Here is an 18,424-nt window from a genome sequence, read left to right as displayed (position 1 = left end):
AAAAAAACGTAAATATATTATAATATGTTTACTTTTTAAAAGTTTAAATATTCTCAAATATATAACCAAATTAAACTGTTAAATTTGGATACCTGATAAATCAAGCTTCCTGCTCATTTGTACTCAAAACATTTTTAGTCACATATTTATAGTGATTATGAACCATATTCCAAAATATTTAGTCGATGTATGATATACAGTACACATTTTCTGTAAATTAGTTTACAACTTTACATATATATAATTTCTGCGTTTTTAATTCTTTCCATATATACTACTCATAATTAATTACTATAATTTCGTTAGGGAAATATTATAATATCGGAAATCAAGCAATTTAGTCAGATTTGGTAACTTAAATATTCGTTGTCAAAGATTTAACTGAATCACTAAATATTCCTTTTAAAATATTATTTGGTAAGATCAATCTCAGTAATTAAGGAAATATCCGAATTTTTGGTAATTAAAATTAAATTTTAATTTTGGAAAACAAGATTTTCCATCCTAATAAAATTTCCAAAAGAATAGGAATTACTCCCTTTAACATTAAGTATTAAGTTTATAATTAATTTAATTAATATTAAATTTCTAATTATACAAAACAATAGGAATTATTTCTATAAGCACACACATTATTTTCCTTCTATAAATCAATACTTATCTAATTATATGTTATAGTTCCTATTTCTTATAATATAAAACAATAAACCTCAAACAAAATACTTTCTACACTAACTAATATATATATATTTGTAAAGATAAATATATATATATATATATATATTTGTGAAGTTGTACATTTAAAAAATACAAATTAAATATTAGTTATATATATAATTAATCTACAAAACAAATAACATTTTATTTTTATTAAAAAAATAGTCATCCGGTGTACCGCGGGTGAATATCTAGTTTATTTTATCTAAATTAAATTTTTGGTGATTATCATGAAACTGTATTTCTTGATCCTTTATCCAAGAACTACGTAACTAGTATGATTTATTTAATTTCTGTAAGTGAGAACCTATTAAAATAAATCAGGTGTGTGTCGAGAACATGCCTCTTGCCCCTTGGCTAGAATAAGTTAATTGGACTTGGTTGTGTATTTCAGTATTTTCTTAACAATACATGTTGACATTTATTAGTAATGTCGACACTTACTTTGATTGAGATCAAGGCTTAGTCTTCTCTTATAAGAAGATTAAGACAAAGTATACTTTGTACCAAACTCAAAACAAATCCATAAGAAACAATGAGAATGATGACTAACTCTCCTGTCAATATCTATGCCGCCATAGCTATCTTTCTCGTCCTTTCCATCTCCCATTTCCCTGGAGCTCTCTCTCAATCTGCCAAAGTGTGCGAATCCGAATCCAATAGCAAATGTATCGACAAAAAGAAAGCATTAGATCTCAAACTCATCTCCATCTTCTCAATCCTTATCACCAGTCTAATCGGTGTTTGCCTCCCGTTCTTTGCCCGGTCAGTTCCGGCTTTCCAACCCGAGAAATCTCACTTCCTCATCGTCAAATCTTTCGCCTCCGGAATCATCCTCTCCACTGGTTTCATGCACGTTTTGCCTGATTCTTTCGACATGCTTTCATCTCCTTGCCTTAACGATAACCCCTGGCACAAGTTTCCTTTCACCGGATTTGTTGCCATGATCTCCGCAGTGTTCACACTCATGGTTGACTCTATTACCACCAGCGTCTTCACCAAGTCAGGAAGGAAAGATCTACGTGCTGACGTGGCATCAGCTGAAACTCCTGACCAAGAGATGGGGCAAGTGACATCTCCTCATGGCCATGGTCATGGTCATGGTCATGGTCATAGTCATAGTCATAGTCATGGAGAGAATGATAAGGAGCTTGGTTCTTATTTACAGCTTCTACGGTATCGTGTGATTGCAATCGTTAGTACCCCCGTTCACTGATCTCGTTATTTTCTATTTTTCTTCAAACTTTACATAATTAACTCTAAACTTGATTTTAACTTATAAACTTGTGGTAAAAGTGGAAAATTTATAACTTAGTTCTACAAGTGATCGAAATTGATGATTCACATAGGAAGGCTATATATGTCAGTTTTTGTTTAAATTTATTCCACTAATTATATATGATTCATCCTTTTTTTAGTGACAACCATGTAAACTAATTATGATTTGATAGGTGAGTAACTAAAATGAATGAAATGGAACAGGTATTGGAGCTAGGAATAGTGGTACACTCGATAGTGATAGGACTATCAGTAGGAGCCACTAACAATACTTGCACCATCAAAGGTCTCGTTGCTGCTCTTTGCTTCCACCAAATGTTCGAAGGCATGGGTCTCGGTGGTTGCATCCTCCAGGTGAATTCCTCCTTTCCTTTTACTCCTATCCATTCTGGTTTCATTTCTTTAAAAATAGTTTTGCTTTTGAAAGAATTGATATGGAAATCATATGATGAGAACTTGGTAGTACATATATATGTAGGCGGAGTACGGGTGGGTTAAAAAGGCGGTGATGGCATTCTTTTTCGCGGTGACGACGCCTTTTGGAGTGGCTCTAGGGATGGCATTATCTAAAACATACAAAGAGAATAGCCCTGATTCGCTTATAACAGTTGGGTTGCTCAACGCTTCCTCGGCTGGATTACTCATCTACATGGCTTTAGTCGACCTTCTAGCTGCCGATTTTATGGGTCCAAAAATGCAGAGGAGCATCAAGCTTCAACTAAAGTCATATGCCGCCGTTTTGCTTGGTGCTGGTGGCATGTCCGTCATGGCCAAGTGGGCTTAATGAGTGGAGCTTACAAATAGATGTATTGACTTTTTTTCTATCTTTTGCACATCAAATAATGGGCACATATTACATATATCTTGTGTAATAGCTAATAATGTAAATAAAACTATCTTATCTAAGTTATGCGGATGCGGAGTTGAATTTGAATAGCGACATAACAATGATACTAATATAATCCACCATATTACATACGTTTTAAGTAAGTTACGTACGTTTAGAATACCATAGTTATAAACAGAATCAAAACGTAAAATGAATCTAGGATGTTATATTAATATGAAACTTCATGTAAATTACTAATATTTAAATAAATCAATAGATGGTATTTAATCGTTCGATATCTAGCATCTCCACCATCCAATTTTTTTTTTTTTTTACAATAGTAAAGAATCTATTTACGTTTAAGAATAGTAAATAGTCATAGTTTAAAATAATAAAATATTTTCTAGATAAAAATATAAAATTTAAAATTTAAGTAGCGAAAGAAAGAAATCTCCAGTTATATATTATTATTTTAGCTTTTATTGCTAAATGGAGACAAAATCTACTAAAATAATAAAATAAAAGCTAATATATAATTGGAGATTTCTTTACTAAAGTTTAAGAAGAAATCTCCAATTATAGATTAGCTTTTATTTTATTATTTTAGTAGATTTTGTCTATATTTTAATAAAGAAAGCTAATATAAAGTTTAAATCTCCAATTAGAATTTAATATTTAGAAAGAAATCTCCAATTATATATTAGCTTTTATTGCTAAATGTCACTATATATAAATAGAGATAAGGAATAGCTTAGTTTCACCATTGAAAGCAAAGAGAAAAAAATACATATACTTAAAAAATGAAGAATGTCTCGTTAAAGCTGTTTTTATTTGTTACTCTTCTTTTCGTTGTCTTTCGTAAGTATTATATTTTTCATTTCTCACTTTAGTTAGTAAAAAATAACATATAACTATATTGTTAAAAGAAACTTGGATAAAAAAAATTGTATGCAATTGAAATCTATCTATATGTTTTAGATGCATCTTAAGGCTTGTGTGAGAACATATATAAGTTTTTCGTATGAAAGAGAAGTCGATCTCATTTGTTTTACTGTTTGAACTAACACATTATTCATATTATGCAGGAGAAGATCTTGCAAAGGCGAAGCGATGCGACGTAAACTCTGAGTGTCACGGCTTACAATCTTGTCAGAGAGGCCCAGTATTAGGATACTGCGACAATGGAACTTGCAAGTGTCTATCATTACCAGCGATGAATACAGAAACCATCGATGTGAATCATGGAGGAATATGCGATACATACCTCGAGTGTGGAAGCATGTTATGCTCTGATTATCGTAGGGCATGTTGCATAAATGATAAATGTGCGTGTCGTAAACCAGGCCAAAATGTGCCCAACTGCCCAAATTAAATTATGTTAAAATCTTCATTGTTATAATCGACTATCAATGAGTTATTAAGCACTTTGTATCCATCGACAACTTTTCTAATAAAATCAGCTGTTTTGAAAGAATAATGTCTCATTTAAGTAATTCATTATAAACCAGTTGTTAACTATATCTAACAAATGAATGATAAAAACATTCTTAAGAGGTGCAATTATTTTGAATCGATGCAATCCTTGTTCTTAGGTCGTCTATGGATTTAGATATGTTAAATTTTATTTTTAAGTGAAGCCATCCAAATCTTGAGTATGGTATGTGATCTTCAAAAATCTAAAAATTCCAATATGATCAATGTTTTTGGTGGATGGATCATGAATGGTTTTTTTTACTGGATTTCTGGAGGAGTTCATAACTTCATATATTCATCTTGGGCTCGAGGTTTCAAGTAAAATTTTAGATATGAATTATAGCAGAAGCGAGAAATATACTTTTGTCTTTTTTTTTTAATCAACAACTTTACTTACTTTTGCCTTTTTACCATTTTTAAATCAAGTATATTTTCATACAAATTAATTAAAAACTGTTTTTAAATATATATAAAACAGTAAAACACAATTTTAAAAACTGTAGATTACTATAATACTTTTGTTTTATGAGACTTATAACTGAAAATAAAGTCTTCCACTACAAGAAAACATGCAATTTACGACTGCACTAATAGTCGCTTAGTAGTCCCTAATTCATATATTACGACTACGTTACGACTAATCACTGTTGTCGTAAAACGTTAGTCGGTAAGAAATTCAGTCGTAAATTAGTCGGTAAATAGCGACTCCTTTACGACTAATCCACGTAGTCGTAACTTTTGACGACTGTTTGGTGACGATGTTACGATTAATAAAACTGTGAGCAGTCGTAGTGTACATGTAGTCGTAAAGTAGTCAGTAAACATTTACGACTATTTGATGACAGTTTAACGATTAATGCGATGTGAAGGAAATTAGTTTGAGAATAGTTGTGATATAGTCGTTAAATGTAGCGACTATGTGACGATTATTTGAAGATTGTGTTGCGACTATTTGATGACTGTGTTGCGACTATGTAAAGCCAGATTTAATGACTATTTGAAGACTATAGGGATTAAAAACCAGAATCTTTTTTTTTGTTTTGTTTATAATTCGAATTTATAATAAAAGAAAGCCCTAAAATTTGCATTTTTAATGACCAAAAGTTAACCATAATTGTAATTAGTACACCTCATTAGCAATAACAAAAAGAGAGAACCATATTTAAAACAACCAAAAGAGAGAACCAGAATGATAAATCCTAAAACTATGATTCTCTTAAGTGACAAGGAACAACACATCATCCCAAACTGCCAAGTTCATTAGAGTAAGAAATAGAGAGAGATAAGTAGCCTAAGAATTAACCTAAGGAGGAGATGCTCTTTATGTAGGAGAGTCGATGGATGCATCACTTGATTCAGACTCATGGAATTCGACAAAGGCCGGATCAAGTTTGCGCATGAACTTTTCCAAGCGCTCTATCTTATTTTTTTGATCAGCCACAACTTTGGAATGTTCTGCTTCACAAGCAGCAATCTCTTCACGTTTTGTATTATAGGCAACTTGTTCTTCAATGATACGATGAGCTTCCTTCATTTGCTCTTGTAATGCTACAAACGATGACGACTTTCCTTGTTGATGATAGCTGTTGCCATTGAGAAGATCCTGAAGATGATCCTTGAGGCTTCCGAGCCCAAAAATATTACCTCGTGAATCCTTCTCAGTGGACTGAGAAAAGAAAGGGTGAAACTGTAAATAGAGAATTATAAAGTTAAAGACTCTTTAATATAGATTGTGAGAAATGTAACTTTACCTGAAGAAAGATGGCCGTATAATCTTCTGCTGTGAGCTCCTGAACTCGTGAAGGATCTGACTCGATCTCAGATAGCTTAGCTTGTAAGTTTTTCTCATAAGTTTTAAAGATCTTCTCGGCCTTGCGAACGACATACGTACCATCTGGCTTTGTATGGCTCTTCATGCCTGAAAACTTTCCATTTTCCATATCAACACAACTAGCTAAGTCTGACGAATAACCATCTGGGAATTTAACTGAGTGTTTCACACATTCCAATAAGCTTGTTCTGGCTTCGTCTGTCAATGTATATGCCGGGAAAGGTGCTTTACCCCTACTATCAAGATGTAAGTGTGGCCGAGAACAGAACTTCACTAAATCCAATCTTAACATGATGGTATCTTTTGATTTACCCTTCACACGCATAAGAGTATACATGATGTTGTCCAAAAAAATCTTCTCTGTATGCATCACATCAATATTATGTCGTAGATTGAGGTCCCTCCAGTATGGCAGCTGCCACAATATGCTTTCTTTGTGCCAGTTGTGTTGCTTCCCATATCCTGGCATCTTCTTTTCATGACCATTTCCACCGACGTCCTTCGTTTTTGGTGGATTCACACCATTCAATCTCTCAGAGTAAATTTGCTCACCGGTCAAAGACTCAGATGGTTACTCTCTCATAGCGTCTTTACCTTTTAAGAAGTCTTTTTTATTCTGCCTAAAAGGATGACCATGAGGAAGAAATCTCCGGTGACAATCAAACCAACATGTCTTCCTTCCATTAGGTAGATAAAAAGACTTTGTATCGTCCATGCAAACAGGACAAGACAATTTACCATGTGTTGTCCATCCAGATAACATGCCATACGCCGGGAAATCGCTGATCGTCCACATCAGCGCTGCTTTTAGATTAAAATTTTGACTCAAGGGCACATCATACACATCAACTCCAGTAGACCACAACTTTTTTAACTCCTCAATAAGAGGTTGGAGAAATATATCGAGACTAGCTCGCGGATGATTTGGCCCAAAATTCAGAATTGTAAGAAACAAATACTCGGTATTCATGCACATACCAGGGGGTAGATTATATGGCGTGAAGATCACAGACCATAAAGAATGATTTCGAGACATCCCAAATGGATTGAACCCATCAGTACATAATCCAAGATACACATTACGGGGTTCTTCGGCAAAATGAGGATTTTGTTCTTGAAAATACCTCCACTCCGCTGCATCAGAAGGATTATTCATTTCTCCCTCCTTTGTTTGGTGCTCGGCATGCCATCTCATTGCAGCTGCAGTCTTGTGGCTTTGATACATTCGCTTCAATCTATCAGCAATAGGCAGATACCATATACGACTATATGGTACTTTGGTTCTACGTCAGCCCTCCCGAGGCTTCCATCTTTGTGCACCACAAAACAAACATTTATCTTTCTTTTGTCATCTTTCCAATATATCATACAATTGTTAATACAAACACCAATTGTATGATATGGGAGGCCTAAATTGCGCATCAATTTTTCTGTCTCATAATGTGAACCAGTAGCTTAGTTTCCTTCTGGTAAATAATCAGTCAATATTTCACAAACCGAATCAACTAACTTTTCACTCATATTATAATCTGCCTTATTTTGCTTGACTCTAGCAGCTAGGGATAATTGTGAGTGCCTTCATGACAACCATCATATAATGGATTTTTGCACCTTCTAACAAGTCGTAGAATTTCTTGGAATGGTTAAGTACCGGTTCCTCGACATTCTGATAACTACCATCTTGATGATAATTATCTTGATGATAATTATCATCTAAACTTATGTTATAACAAAATGCATCATTCACCATATCCACATATCTATCTCCTACCACATTACCCACTTCTTCATTCCCACTTATAAACGTCGGATCTACATAACTCGTTCCTATGCTCATATTAATTTCTTCCCCATATTTATACCAAACATAATAATCTGGCATAAACCCATAGCAAAAAAGATGATTCCAAATTGTACCCCCCGGAAGACGCCTACCATTTTTGCACTTATCACAAGGGCAGTGAAACTTACCACCATTATTTTGTGCTAAACGCTGACTATTCGCAAAAGCCATGAAATCCTCTACCCCGGTGCTGAACTCTTCCGTGAAATTTCCCGTCACTTCATCAAGCCTCTTCTACATCCACTCCCGAAAATGACTCTAATTAGAACTTCCCGCCATTATTAAAGATCTCTGACTCTCGTTATTTTTTTCTCACTCTCGATTTTTTTTTCTCACTCTCGAATTTTCTTTTTCTCACTCTCGATTTGTTTCTTATTAATGCTCTTGCTTGTGGTGTGAATGAAATAAGAAACGAAGGTCTGGTATATATAGAGTTTTTTTGGCGACTACTTACCGACTATTTAACGACTGTGATGTGACTCAAACTAACAGTCGCAAAAAAACAAAGCTTACCAACCCCACAAACGAATAAAACGTGTTTCTTTTTGGCCGACATGTTTACGACTCACCTCATTAGTCGGTTAGTAGTCGCCAAATGGCCGACTAACAGATGTAGTCGTATATTAGTAGCAAAATTAACGACTCGCTGCAGTAGTTCCCATGTAGTCGCCAAATTAGCTACTATTAGCTGACAAAATTACTTTCTTGTCTTTCAGTCGTAAAGTTGTTGCTAATTAACGACTACTGAACCAACTACTCATTTCAATCGGTAACAACCAACTAACTTACGACTAATTTTTAGCAGTTGTAAAGTAGTGGTTAAACAGTCGTTATATAGTCACTAAATTTGGTGACCACGGGTTTAGTCGCCAATCGTAGTCGTAAATGTCCTGTTTTCTTGTAATGTTCTCTATATATTAAACAAGAAAAAGAGTTGTAACCAAAGGAAAAAGTCTATTCTGTATTGGTAAAATATAATACTAAATTAAAGTATTTTTTCAAATAAATTAAAGATAAAAAGTTTCATATATAAATTAATGCCCAAAAGGCCTGATGGAAAAGGTAAACCACAATTTTAAGATATATATTGTAGTAGTTTTGTTTGTGAAAAAATAGGTTCTGTATCTTGGATTGGATCATTACATAAATGTCATGATTTTATTTGTGTAAAAATAGGTTCTGTATCTTGGATTTTATCATTAAAATAAATTTCATGATTAAAAATAATAATGAAGATCTATTGTAAATAAAATATCAAATTTAATGTAAATTTTCAATTAAAGTGAAAAGCTGTTTTTCCATCCCCTATATAATTGAACTCAAGACTAGCTAGTTTTCTCACTAAACCTAACTCATCCAGCAGCATTCAGATACAATTATACAAACATTATTTAGCTATGACCAACCTTTCCTTTATGATGGCTTTTCTTCTCTCCCTCTTGTTGCTCTTCTCTTGTAAGTAAACGTGAATTTTTCATTGGTAATTCATTTTAATGGTGAAGTGGTTCCAAGATTTTGCATAATTTGAGCAATTATACGAATTGTGTGGAATTGTAATTTATGTTTAGTAGTTTGTGATAAAATCTACCATTTTGAAGATTTTCCCTTAGATTTTATGTTTCCATTATATTCATGAATTTAATATTTTGAGGATTCTTCTATGTCACGATGTTACCTACAATATTTGATTTAATGTTTCTAACTACTCTAATTTTTAGAAACACTAGATTTTCATCCGTGGTATACTGCGGAGTAATATTTTTTTGACCCAAAACTTTTAAATTTGAAGCTATAATTGTTTGTTGATTTTATTTAGTGTTTGAAATCTTATAATTGTATTTAGATTGTTAATTTTAGGATTTAATCTGTGATTTATTGCATGACATTTTTGTTTACATAAGCGTAATTTAATTAAATTTTTTAATATTCTAATATTAATGGTGTTAATAAAATAATAATAAGATAAACACCATATTAATAGTATTTTAATTTATATATATATATATATATATATATATATATCATCCCAAAATTTGTCCTACTATATAACCGTGATATTCAAAACTAAAATTATTCTAAAACAATTCTTTTGCATAAGCATTTAATTTAGTATTTACTTAAATTACTTTAGTAACCCACAAGAAATTTTTACATTTACATGTTATATTTTTATTTTTAATTTAGTAAATGCATTTAAAACATGAAATTATACACTATAGGATCTGGTAGATCAAATGAACCATCTAAATGTTTTTACGTTGGCGTACATTACTTTACATAGTCAGAGTTTATTCTAAGTGAGTTTTGTTAACTTAAAGTATATAAGAGCCTTTAATGATAATGGTTAGGTAGTGATTCCAATTGTTTAGGAAAGTTGCGATTAGGGGGGGGGATTAATTGTTTAAAAAATCGGGAAGCTTATATCATAGGAATTGTCAATCCAAAAAACATAAAAATATGTTAAATCTTTTGTTATTCTTAAAAGTATTAGTTTGATGCTAATGGACTTGGGCCTTTATAAGAGAGAGAAATATAATTAAATCATATTTATAAATTAAAACTAAAAATATTTAATGCTAATGGCATGATTGTAAATAAGTTTACACTTGAGGATTTATTTCATAAATGTTTCCAAAAACGTATATATAGATATGTAGTATACTAATTAATTTGACATGTTTGTTTTTCTTAAAATAAATTGAAGGTCAAAACATAATAATTGAGGCCAGGGAAGGCAAAGGATGTATAGGAAAATGTTCTCCTAATCCTTCCCCTTCAATGATAGATGCAAAAGAAGGAGTCAACAAATGTCCTCCTAATCCTTCTCCTTCAATGATAGATTCAGAAGATGGGGTAAATAAAAAAGTCAAATGTCATAAATCTCCTACTCCTTCTCCTTCGATGATAGATTCAGAAGATGGGGTCAATAAAAAAGGCAAATGTCATAAATCTCCTACTCCTTCTCCTTCAATGATAGATTCAGAAGATGAGGTCAATAAAAAAAACGAATGTCATAAATCTCCTACTCCTTCTCCTTCTATGATAGATTCAGAAGAAGGGGCTAATAAAAAAGGCAAATGTCATAAATCTCCTACTCCTTCTCCTTCGATGATAGTCTCAGAAAAAACACTCAACAACGTATGTATGGACAATGAGGGACATAAAATCAAATGTCATTGCAAGTGTCCAAAGCATAAAGCTCATACTCCTTCTCCTTCTGCTTCAATAATGATGGATTCAGAAGGAGCTTACAACCAATGCATGGACCATAAAGGACATATGGGTAAATGCCCTCCTAGTCCTTCCCCTTCAATGATAGATTTAGAAGAAGAAGTACTCATCAAAGAATGTATGGACCATAAAGGACGTATGAATAAATGTCATTGCAAGTGTCCTAAAGCTAAAGCTCCTACTCCTTCAATGAATGATTATGACTTTTTAAACTAGATGTAACCCGAATATATATTTTCTTCATATAATAATATTAATAAAAAAGGTCAACATAATTGTCTATTTTAATCTGATATAGTGATATGATCGATTTCTATTTGACAATGCTTAATCAATCGTATAAACCAAAAATTGGTTTAGACACATGAAAATCTGCGAATAATATTTATAACTTGTGGTGTGTATATGGATGCATTTTAATCGAATATCTTAAAATGTATAATGCAAACGATTTTACATATTAAACCAAATTTACAATCTCATGCATACAAATCATTGTAATGTCCCTGGATACACTACACAAAAATGCAAAAAAACCAAGTACCTAAGAAGCAGTACATAGAAACCCCACTGTAAAGTCCAACACACACATACACAAGGGAAACACAATCAGAAAGAGAAAACGAAGTAAACCTTGTTTACAAAGAGGGCCTCTATTGGTTTAACAATCGCATCGGTTAGATTCTTTTTTGTGCTTTAGCATCTATTACGTTTACGTACACATCCTCTCGATACATATGATAGAACGGCAAAGTTGTTGTATAATGACATTGGACCAGGCCCACTTACGCTGAAACTTTGTTTTTTGTGTTAATCCGCAGACCACAAAAAAATACAAGAGGTTTGGCTAAGCTATAAGATTCGCTCTCCTCACAAAAGGTCAAAAACAAACTACAGAAACCGAAAGTGCAAATTTCTTCATCAATTTAAATCATTCATAATTCATAGTACTAGTTTTAACTATCACGATCTTCTTTTTTTTAAGTGGGGTCTGGGAAATATATATGACATTAATACATTATATGAAATATATCGAGAACAGACCTAGGCCTAGTCTAAAATACTCGAGACGTTGTATAATTCAATAAGATAACATGTAGACACTGATTAGTAAGTAATTTCGACACTCTCTTTGATTGAGAAGAGTCCTTAAGCCTATTCCCCTTATATAAGACGAAGACAAAATCTTATCTATTCCATACTTAAACTTAGGGGCGGAACCAGCATAAAATATTAGTGGGGGCAGTTCGTTGTACATGTTAATCGAACCCCTTACCTCAAGGGTTTTTAAAGCAAACTTAAACCACTTTGCCACTTAAATAACTTTGTTTAGTGTAAATTTTTTTAGATATTTCAAAGTTACTGGTGGCACTTGCCACCACCATCCTTAACGTAGGTCCGCCACTGCTTAAACTTCCAGAGAAAACAAAGTAAGAGATCATGATGGCTAAATCTCCTGTCACTTTCTCTGCGGCCATAAGCGTTTTCCTCCTCATCATCTCCATCTCCCATTTCCCAGGAGCTCTGTCCGAATCCGACAAAGAGTGCAAACCCGAGTCTGACAACACATGTACCGACAAAACCAGAGCATTTGATCTCAAACTCATAGCAATCTTCTCAATCCTCACAACCAGCCTAATTGGCGTTTGCCTCCCGTTCTTTGCTCATTCAGTTTCCGCCTTCCAACCGGATAAATCTCTCTTCCTCATTGTCAGGTCGTTCGCCTCTGGAATCATCCTCGCGACTGGTTTCATCCATGTGTTTGCATGATTCTTTCGAAATGCTCTCATCTCATTGTCTTAACGATGACCCCTGGCACAAGTTGTTGGGGAAACAATGCACAGTTGCGCAGCGGAATAAAGTTTCACCCTAACTTATGTGAACCTGTGAGGAAAATATAATAATCTTGGTAGCAAAAACTTCAAAGCTTAAAATAAACGAGACACATAATTATACATGGAAAACCTCCCCAATGCGAGGAGTAAAACCCACGGGACCGTAGTCTACTCAAAATTCCACTATCACCAATGTATTTGAGTACAACCACGTCCTCTCCAGAGACTAAGGCTACAAGTAGCAATCTCAATAAGAAAACAATACAAGAGAGAGAACAAAAAAAGGTAAAAAATATGCAGTTCCAAACGACCCTAGATTCACTAAGATTCCGGCAACCTATTCAGATCTCCACCGTACAAATCCTTCAAGAACGACTCTGCAAAATTTCAGCTCAAACCGAGAAGATCTCACCGTTGGATCTAAAAAACACTCACGACAGATGCTGCAGAAAAATCTAGAAATTCTAGACACGACCAGCCATGCTAAAACTCAGATTTATCACAAACCAACCGTTGAAACAAGATCTCCACCGCCAAATATGTAGAACACTGAGTCGCGAAGCTACCCTCCAAAAATCAGCCAGATCGGAGCTCGTCTGAATGTCCAAACGTGCAAAACACCAAACCCTAAAGGTTTTGTTTTTCTCTTCTTCTCTAGATCCAAAAATCAACTCTCTTCTCTCTATTTTTCCTTATGTCAATAATCAGGTTAAAAGTGTTTATATAGTGTCTCATAACCTAAAGCCCAATATTAATCTCATGAACTAATATAATGGCCCAATTTAAGGTTTGGTTAACCAAACCCAAATGGTTTCTCCACTAGGAGGAAAACCCAACAAACTCCCCCTCCGACTAGGTCGAGGAAACAGCCATCCCGGCTATCCCTCGACAAACTTCAAGCTTCCCCCTTGGCAATGACTTTGTCATCATATCAGCTCCATTATCATCCGTATGAATCTTTTCAAGTTCTACTTTTTTAGAAGCAACCACATCACGTATCCAATGATACCTCCTATTAATGTGCTTAGAACGCAAATGAAATGTAGAGTTCTTTCCGAGACAAATTGCGCTTTGACTATCACAAAACATCACATACTTATTCTGCTTGAAACCGATATCTTCACAAAAACCTTTCATCCACAACAACTCCTCACAAGCTTCAGTTGCAGCTATGAACTCAGCTTCAGTGGTAGTAAGTGCAACACACTTTTGCGATCTTGACTGCCATGAAACAGCTGCACCCGCAAATGTTACCAAGTAACCCGAAGTAGAACTACTAGAATCAACATCTCATGATAAATTAGAATCAGTATAAATAACAAGCAATGCATTATCACCTCCAAAAGTAAGCTTCAAATCAGAAGTCCCTCGAAGATATTTCAAAATCCACTTCACAGTATTCCAGTGTTTTCTTCCAGGATTGGAGACAAAACGACTAACAACACCAACAGCATGAGCTATATCTGGTCTTGTACAGACCATGGCATACATCAAACTACCAATTGCAGAAGCATACAGAACCCTTACCATATCTTCCTTCTCCAACTTTGTGTTTTGGACTATGTTTTTTGCTCAATCTAAAGTCTGTAGGAAGAGGAGTAACAACAGCTTTATACTTATCAATGTGAAACCTTTTAAGTACTTTCTCAATGTACTTCTCTTGAGACAAGTGAATCAGTCTCTCACCTCTGTCTCTAACAATTCTCATACCAAGAATCTGTATCGCTGGACCCAATTCACTACAAGAAATATGGACATTACTAGCACACGGAAAATGCTACTAAAGGGCTTTCGTAGCGCATTTGAAAACGCTGTATAATGAGGAGCTATAGTAGACCCCCTCCTACTGTAGCAGTTTTTACGCGCTATGGTAGATTGACCTATTATAGCGCTAATACTCCGCTATTTAATATTATTAACTAGCGCTTAGTTTGTGCTATTATGTTTGTTTTTATAGCAAACATTTCGTGCTGTAAAATATTGTTTTGTTCATTTTGATAATGCTGTTGTAATGTATATTATTATGTTCTATATTTCAATTATTTGAAACCTATAATGCATAAAATATAAATTGCAAATTGATTCATAAATAAAATTAATACTACATTAAATTTATAAAACATACATTTTACATAGAATCATTCTATCAAATTCCCAAAAGATACAAATGCTTGAATCACCAACCAAGTCATAAAGAAAAACAAGGTACATTTCTTCACCAAACCAAGTAATAAAGAAACCGAAGCAGCCCTAGTAGATCTCCACTCATACCATCAGCAGATCACCTTATAGTAACTGTAAGTGGGAAAAATAAAAGAGTGTCAGCATAATAAAATTGAATCGGTCATAAGCAATGGTAAAACTCTTACTTTAAAGTGTTTACAAACCTGGTTTTCAATCACCATCCTTTGAAATCCATCCCTCTCTTGTTGTAGCTATTCAATCTGGGACTTCAAAGCAGATGTGATTTTGGCTTCCTATCTTGCAGCCATCTTACAGGCGGAGAAATAGAGAGAAGAACAAACTCGTTGGAGTTCATGGCAGCTAAAACAGGCCCCCTTATCGATCAATAGCTGTGAAAACAAATGTCAAATGAATTCATATATGATCCAAATGAAACAAAACACTACGTGTTTCCATCACATGAAGCATAATGGAGAGTTGTGTACCCCCAGCACCTACAATGTATAACCAAAGCGCCAAAGTGAAAACAAAACTACAGAATTAATTTTTTCAATTAGAGAATCTCTACATTCATTATGAAGAGGTGTGATTCCACCATCGTCTGCTCTGTTGACCACTTCGTGAAGAACACTGCAAAACACATCCAAAGAACAAAAATCACATGTGAGTACAGATTCCTACAAAGCTAACTAAACTCCAGATGTGAAGAGGTACATAACCACAAGAGTAAAAACAGAGAAGATTGGAAAGAGATTCTTACTCGCTTAGAACCAAACCATGACTAAAGAAGACTATGACCACCAAAACGAATTTGGAACCAAGAGTCACTGAATTGGTAATATGCGAATTAGCAGACCTAACAATCTACAATGAGATCCCAGAAAAAAACTAACTTCACCTAAATATCTTTAACTTTAAAAGAAATAAAAACACTTTTTTACCTTGGATCAAAATCAGCAATTGAGGATTTATTATTCTTCAACAAGCTCCAACAGATGGGAACACTTGGTATATAGTCCGAAACCAAGATCTTGATACACCGAGGGTGACTACTTGGCTTCCTATAAATCGCCGCTGATACTAAGCGTTCGCTGGATAAAAATCCAAAGTAAACTAAAAGAGAAAGAAGATTTTAGATACCATTAATTAGAGAAATCTTTGGTCTCAAACCCACCACCACCAAGCTCGCTCAGAGTCGTAATCAATCTCAGATCCAGAATTTGAATCGGAGGGAAGCGGAAGCGTCGTTGGTGGTTTTTCCTGTAACATCGATTGTGATACCCAAAGAGGAAGGAGCTTCGACGGGAAGTTTGGGTTCTCTTGCTCCAGCAGATCTCAACTTCATCGAAAGATGCCGAATTCATATTCTTCAAAAGAGATAGAGAGAGAAAAACAGAGACAGATAGAGGAATTTGGGAAGAAGGAGAAGCCTTAGGATTTGTGTGAGAAGAGTTTGCGGCTTTAACATTTATTTTTGGGAATTTTAAGATTTAGGGTTAATGGAAAGAGGGACAATGGATGAGAGGAAGAATTTTTTTGTTTTTAAGACTTAAGACGAAAAATTATTGTTTTTTTCTCTCATCATGAAAAAACAAAAAAATTGGGTTAGTGTATTGCCTCCAAAACGAATTTTCAACTATAATAGCGAATTTTTTTCCCGGATTAACGAAAATCTTTCCTAGCACGAATTTAATGCTATCGTATAATTGGACATTCAATTTTGACACTTTTAGTAGCAGTTGTTGAATTAGTGCTACCGTGATCTGCTACCAATGCCCAAATTTCTTGTAGTGATTCTTTCATGGCAAAGAACTTGCTAAGCTGCTTCTTCAGCTCCTCAATTCTGCTCAAGTTCTTGCCCACAATCAACATATCATCAACATACAACAACAAGATGATAAAATCATCATCACCAAACCTATGCACAAACACACAATGATCAGAAGTAGTCTCCTTATAGCCATGCTCCCCCATAACAGACTTGAAATTCATGTACTACTGTCTCGGTGCCTGCTTCAATCTATAAAGGCTTTTCTTCAAACGGCAAACTAAATCCTCTTCACCCTTTTTCACAAAGCCTTCCGGTTATACCATGTAAATCTCTTCCTCCAAATCACCATGAAGAAAAGCAGTTTTTACATCCATTTGCTCAACCTCTAGATCAAGACTCGCTGCCAATCCAAGTACAACCCGAATGGATGACATCTTCACAACAGGAGAAAATATTTCATCAAAATCAACTCCTTTCTTTTGGCCGTATCCTTTCACAACAAACCTAGCCTTGTATCGAGGTGACAAACTGGTCTCATCATGCCTAATCCTATACACCCACTTATTAAGCAAAGCCTTTTTACCCTTAGGCAACTTCACCAACTCAAGAGTATGGTTCTCTTCAAAAGAATTCATCTCGTCACCCACGACATCATGCCATTTATCCTTGTGTTCATCTTTCAAAGCTTCACTATAGCTTTTAGGTTCTCCCCCATCAGTAAGTAACACATACTCACCAGGATTATACCTAGTCGACGGTATAAGACCTCTCTCAGATCTTCTAACAATAGGTGGATTCTCGGTAGTTGGTGTCTCACCATGATCGTCACCATGATCACCAGTACCATCATCATGTGCGGGAGCATCTGCACCAGGTGTATCAACATGAACCTCACCCTCAACCTGACTGTGGACTCATGTAGAAGGAATAACCTCTAAATCAATCAAACTTTCATTACTCTGAGCTGGTTTTCCAGACTTGTCAATGTCCTTTATCGTTTGATCTTCCATGAACACAACATCTCTGCTCCTAATGAGCTTCTTGTCAACGGGATCATAAAATCTGTACCCAAACTCATCCTGACCATAACCAATGAACACACATTGTCGCGACTTCATCTCAAGCTTCGACCTCTCATCTTTGGAAATATGAACAAATGCCTTACACCCAAAGACCCTCAAATGACCATAAGAAACATCCTTACCAGTCCAAACCCTTTCTGGAATATCACCCTCCAATGGAGCACTCGGTGATAAATTCAACACGTGAACAACTGAGCTCAAAGCCTCACCCCAGAAAGTCTGTGCCAAGCCTGATTGTGAAATCAAACATCTAACCCTCTCGACAATGGTCCTGTTCATTCTTTCAGCCAACCCATTCAACTGTGGAGTCTCAGGTGGCGTGAACTGATGCTTAATACCATGTTCTTTGC

The 18,424-nt window shown here is 34.7% G+C and overlaps 3 protein-coding genes, 1 long non-coding RNA gene and 1 pseudogene across 8 annotated transcripts; 3 read left to right on the top strand and 2 right to left on the bottom strand.

Annotated features, from left to right (window-relative positions):
* Positions 1–1,197: 1,197 nt before the first annotated feature.
* LOC104757522 (putative zinc transporter 10) lies at positions 1,198–2,901 on the top strand. The gene is made up of 3 exons (XM_010480268.2): positions 1,198–1,912; positions 2,200–2,349; positions 2,474–2,901. Exons 1-3 carry the CDS (start codon positions 1,253–1,255, stop codon positions 2,777–2,779), a joined length of 1,116 nt encoding a protein of 371 aa, XP_010478570.1. The 5' UTR covers positions 1,198–1,252; the 3' UTR covers positions 2,780–2,901.
* Positions 2,902–5,310: 2,409 nt separating this feature from the next.
* Positions 5,311–8,540, bottom strand: LOC147924169 (uncharacterized). The gene is made up of 2 exons (XM_087493913.1): positions 6,049–8,540; positions 5,311–5,963 (listed from the first exon to the last, which is right to left on the bottom strand). The coding sequence occupies exons 1-2, from the start codon at positions 6,595–6,597 to the stop codon at positions 5,619–5,621; spliced, it is 894 nt and encodes a 297-aa protein (XP_087350039.1). The 5' UTR covers positions 6,598–8,540; the 3' UTR covers positions 5,311–5,618.
* Positions 8,541–9,314: 774 nt separating this feature from the next.
* On the top strand, positions 9,315–11,490 carry LOC104757520 (uncharacterized). The gene is made up of 2 exons (XM_010480265.2): positions 9,315–9,426; positions 10,676–11,490. The coding sequence occupies exons 1-2, from the start codon at positions 9,369–9,371 to the stop codon at positions 11,416–11,418; spliced, it is 801 nt and encodes a 266-aa protein (XP_010478567.2). The 5' UTR covers positions 9,315–9,368; the 3' UTR covers positions 11,419–11,490.
* A 1,155-nt stretch (positions 11,491–12,645) lies between these two features.
* On the top strand, positions 12,646–12,972 carry LOC147924168 (putative zinc transporter 10 pseudogene; annotated as a pseudogene).
* A 2,151-nt stretch (positions 12,973–15,123) lies between these two features.
* LOC104757519 (uncharacterized) lies at positions 15,124–16,828 on the bottom strand. 5 transcript variants are annotated; one of them, XR_762443.3, is made up of 6 exons: positions 16,362–16,804; positions 16,163–16,282; positions 15,982–16,085; positions 15,790–15,851; positions 15,425–15,610; positions 15,124–15,332 (listed from the first exon to the last, which is right to left on the bottom strand). It is a non-coding gene; the product is annotated as an uncharacterized LOC104757519 (long non-coding RNA). The 5 variants fall into 5 exon arrangements; XR_015587279.1 differs by having other exon boundaries at positions 15,982–16,048; XR_015587278.1 differs by having other exon boundaries at positions 15,982–16,077; positions 16,362–16,777.
* Between the last annotated feature and the right edge of the window lie 1,596 nt (positions 16,829–18,424).

Source organism: Camelina sativa, chromosome 17, assembly GCF_030686135.1.
Source record: "Camelina sativa cultivar CO46 ecotype springtype chromosome 17, ASM3068613v1".
Classification (NCBI taxonomy): Eukaryota; Viridiplantae; Streptophyta; class Magnoliopsida; order Brassicales; family Brassicaceae; genus Camelina; species Camelina sativa.
This window is presented reverse-complemented; position numbering and strand designations above follow the sequence as displayed.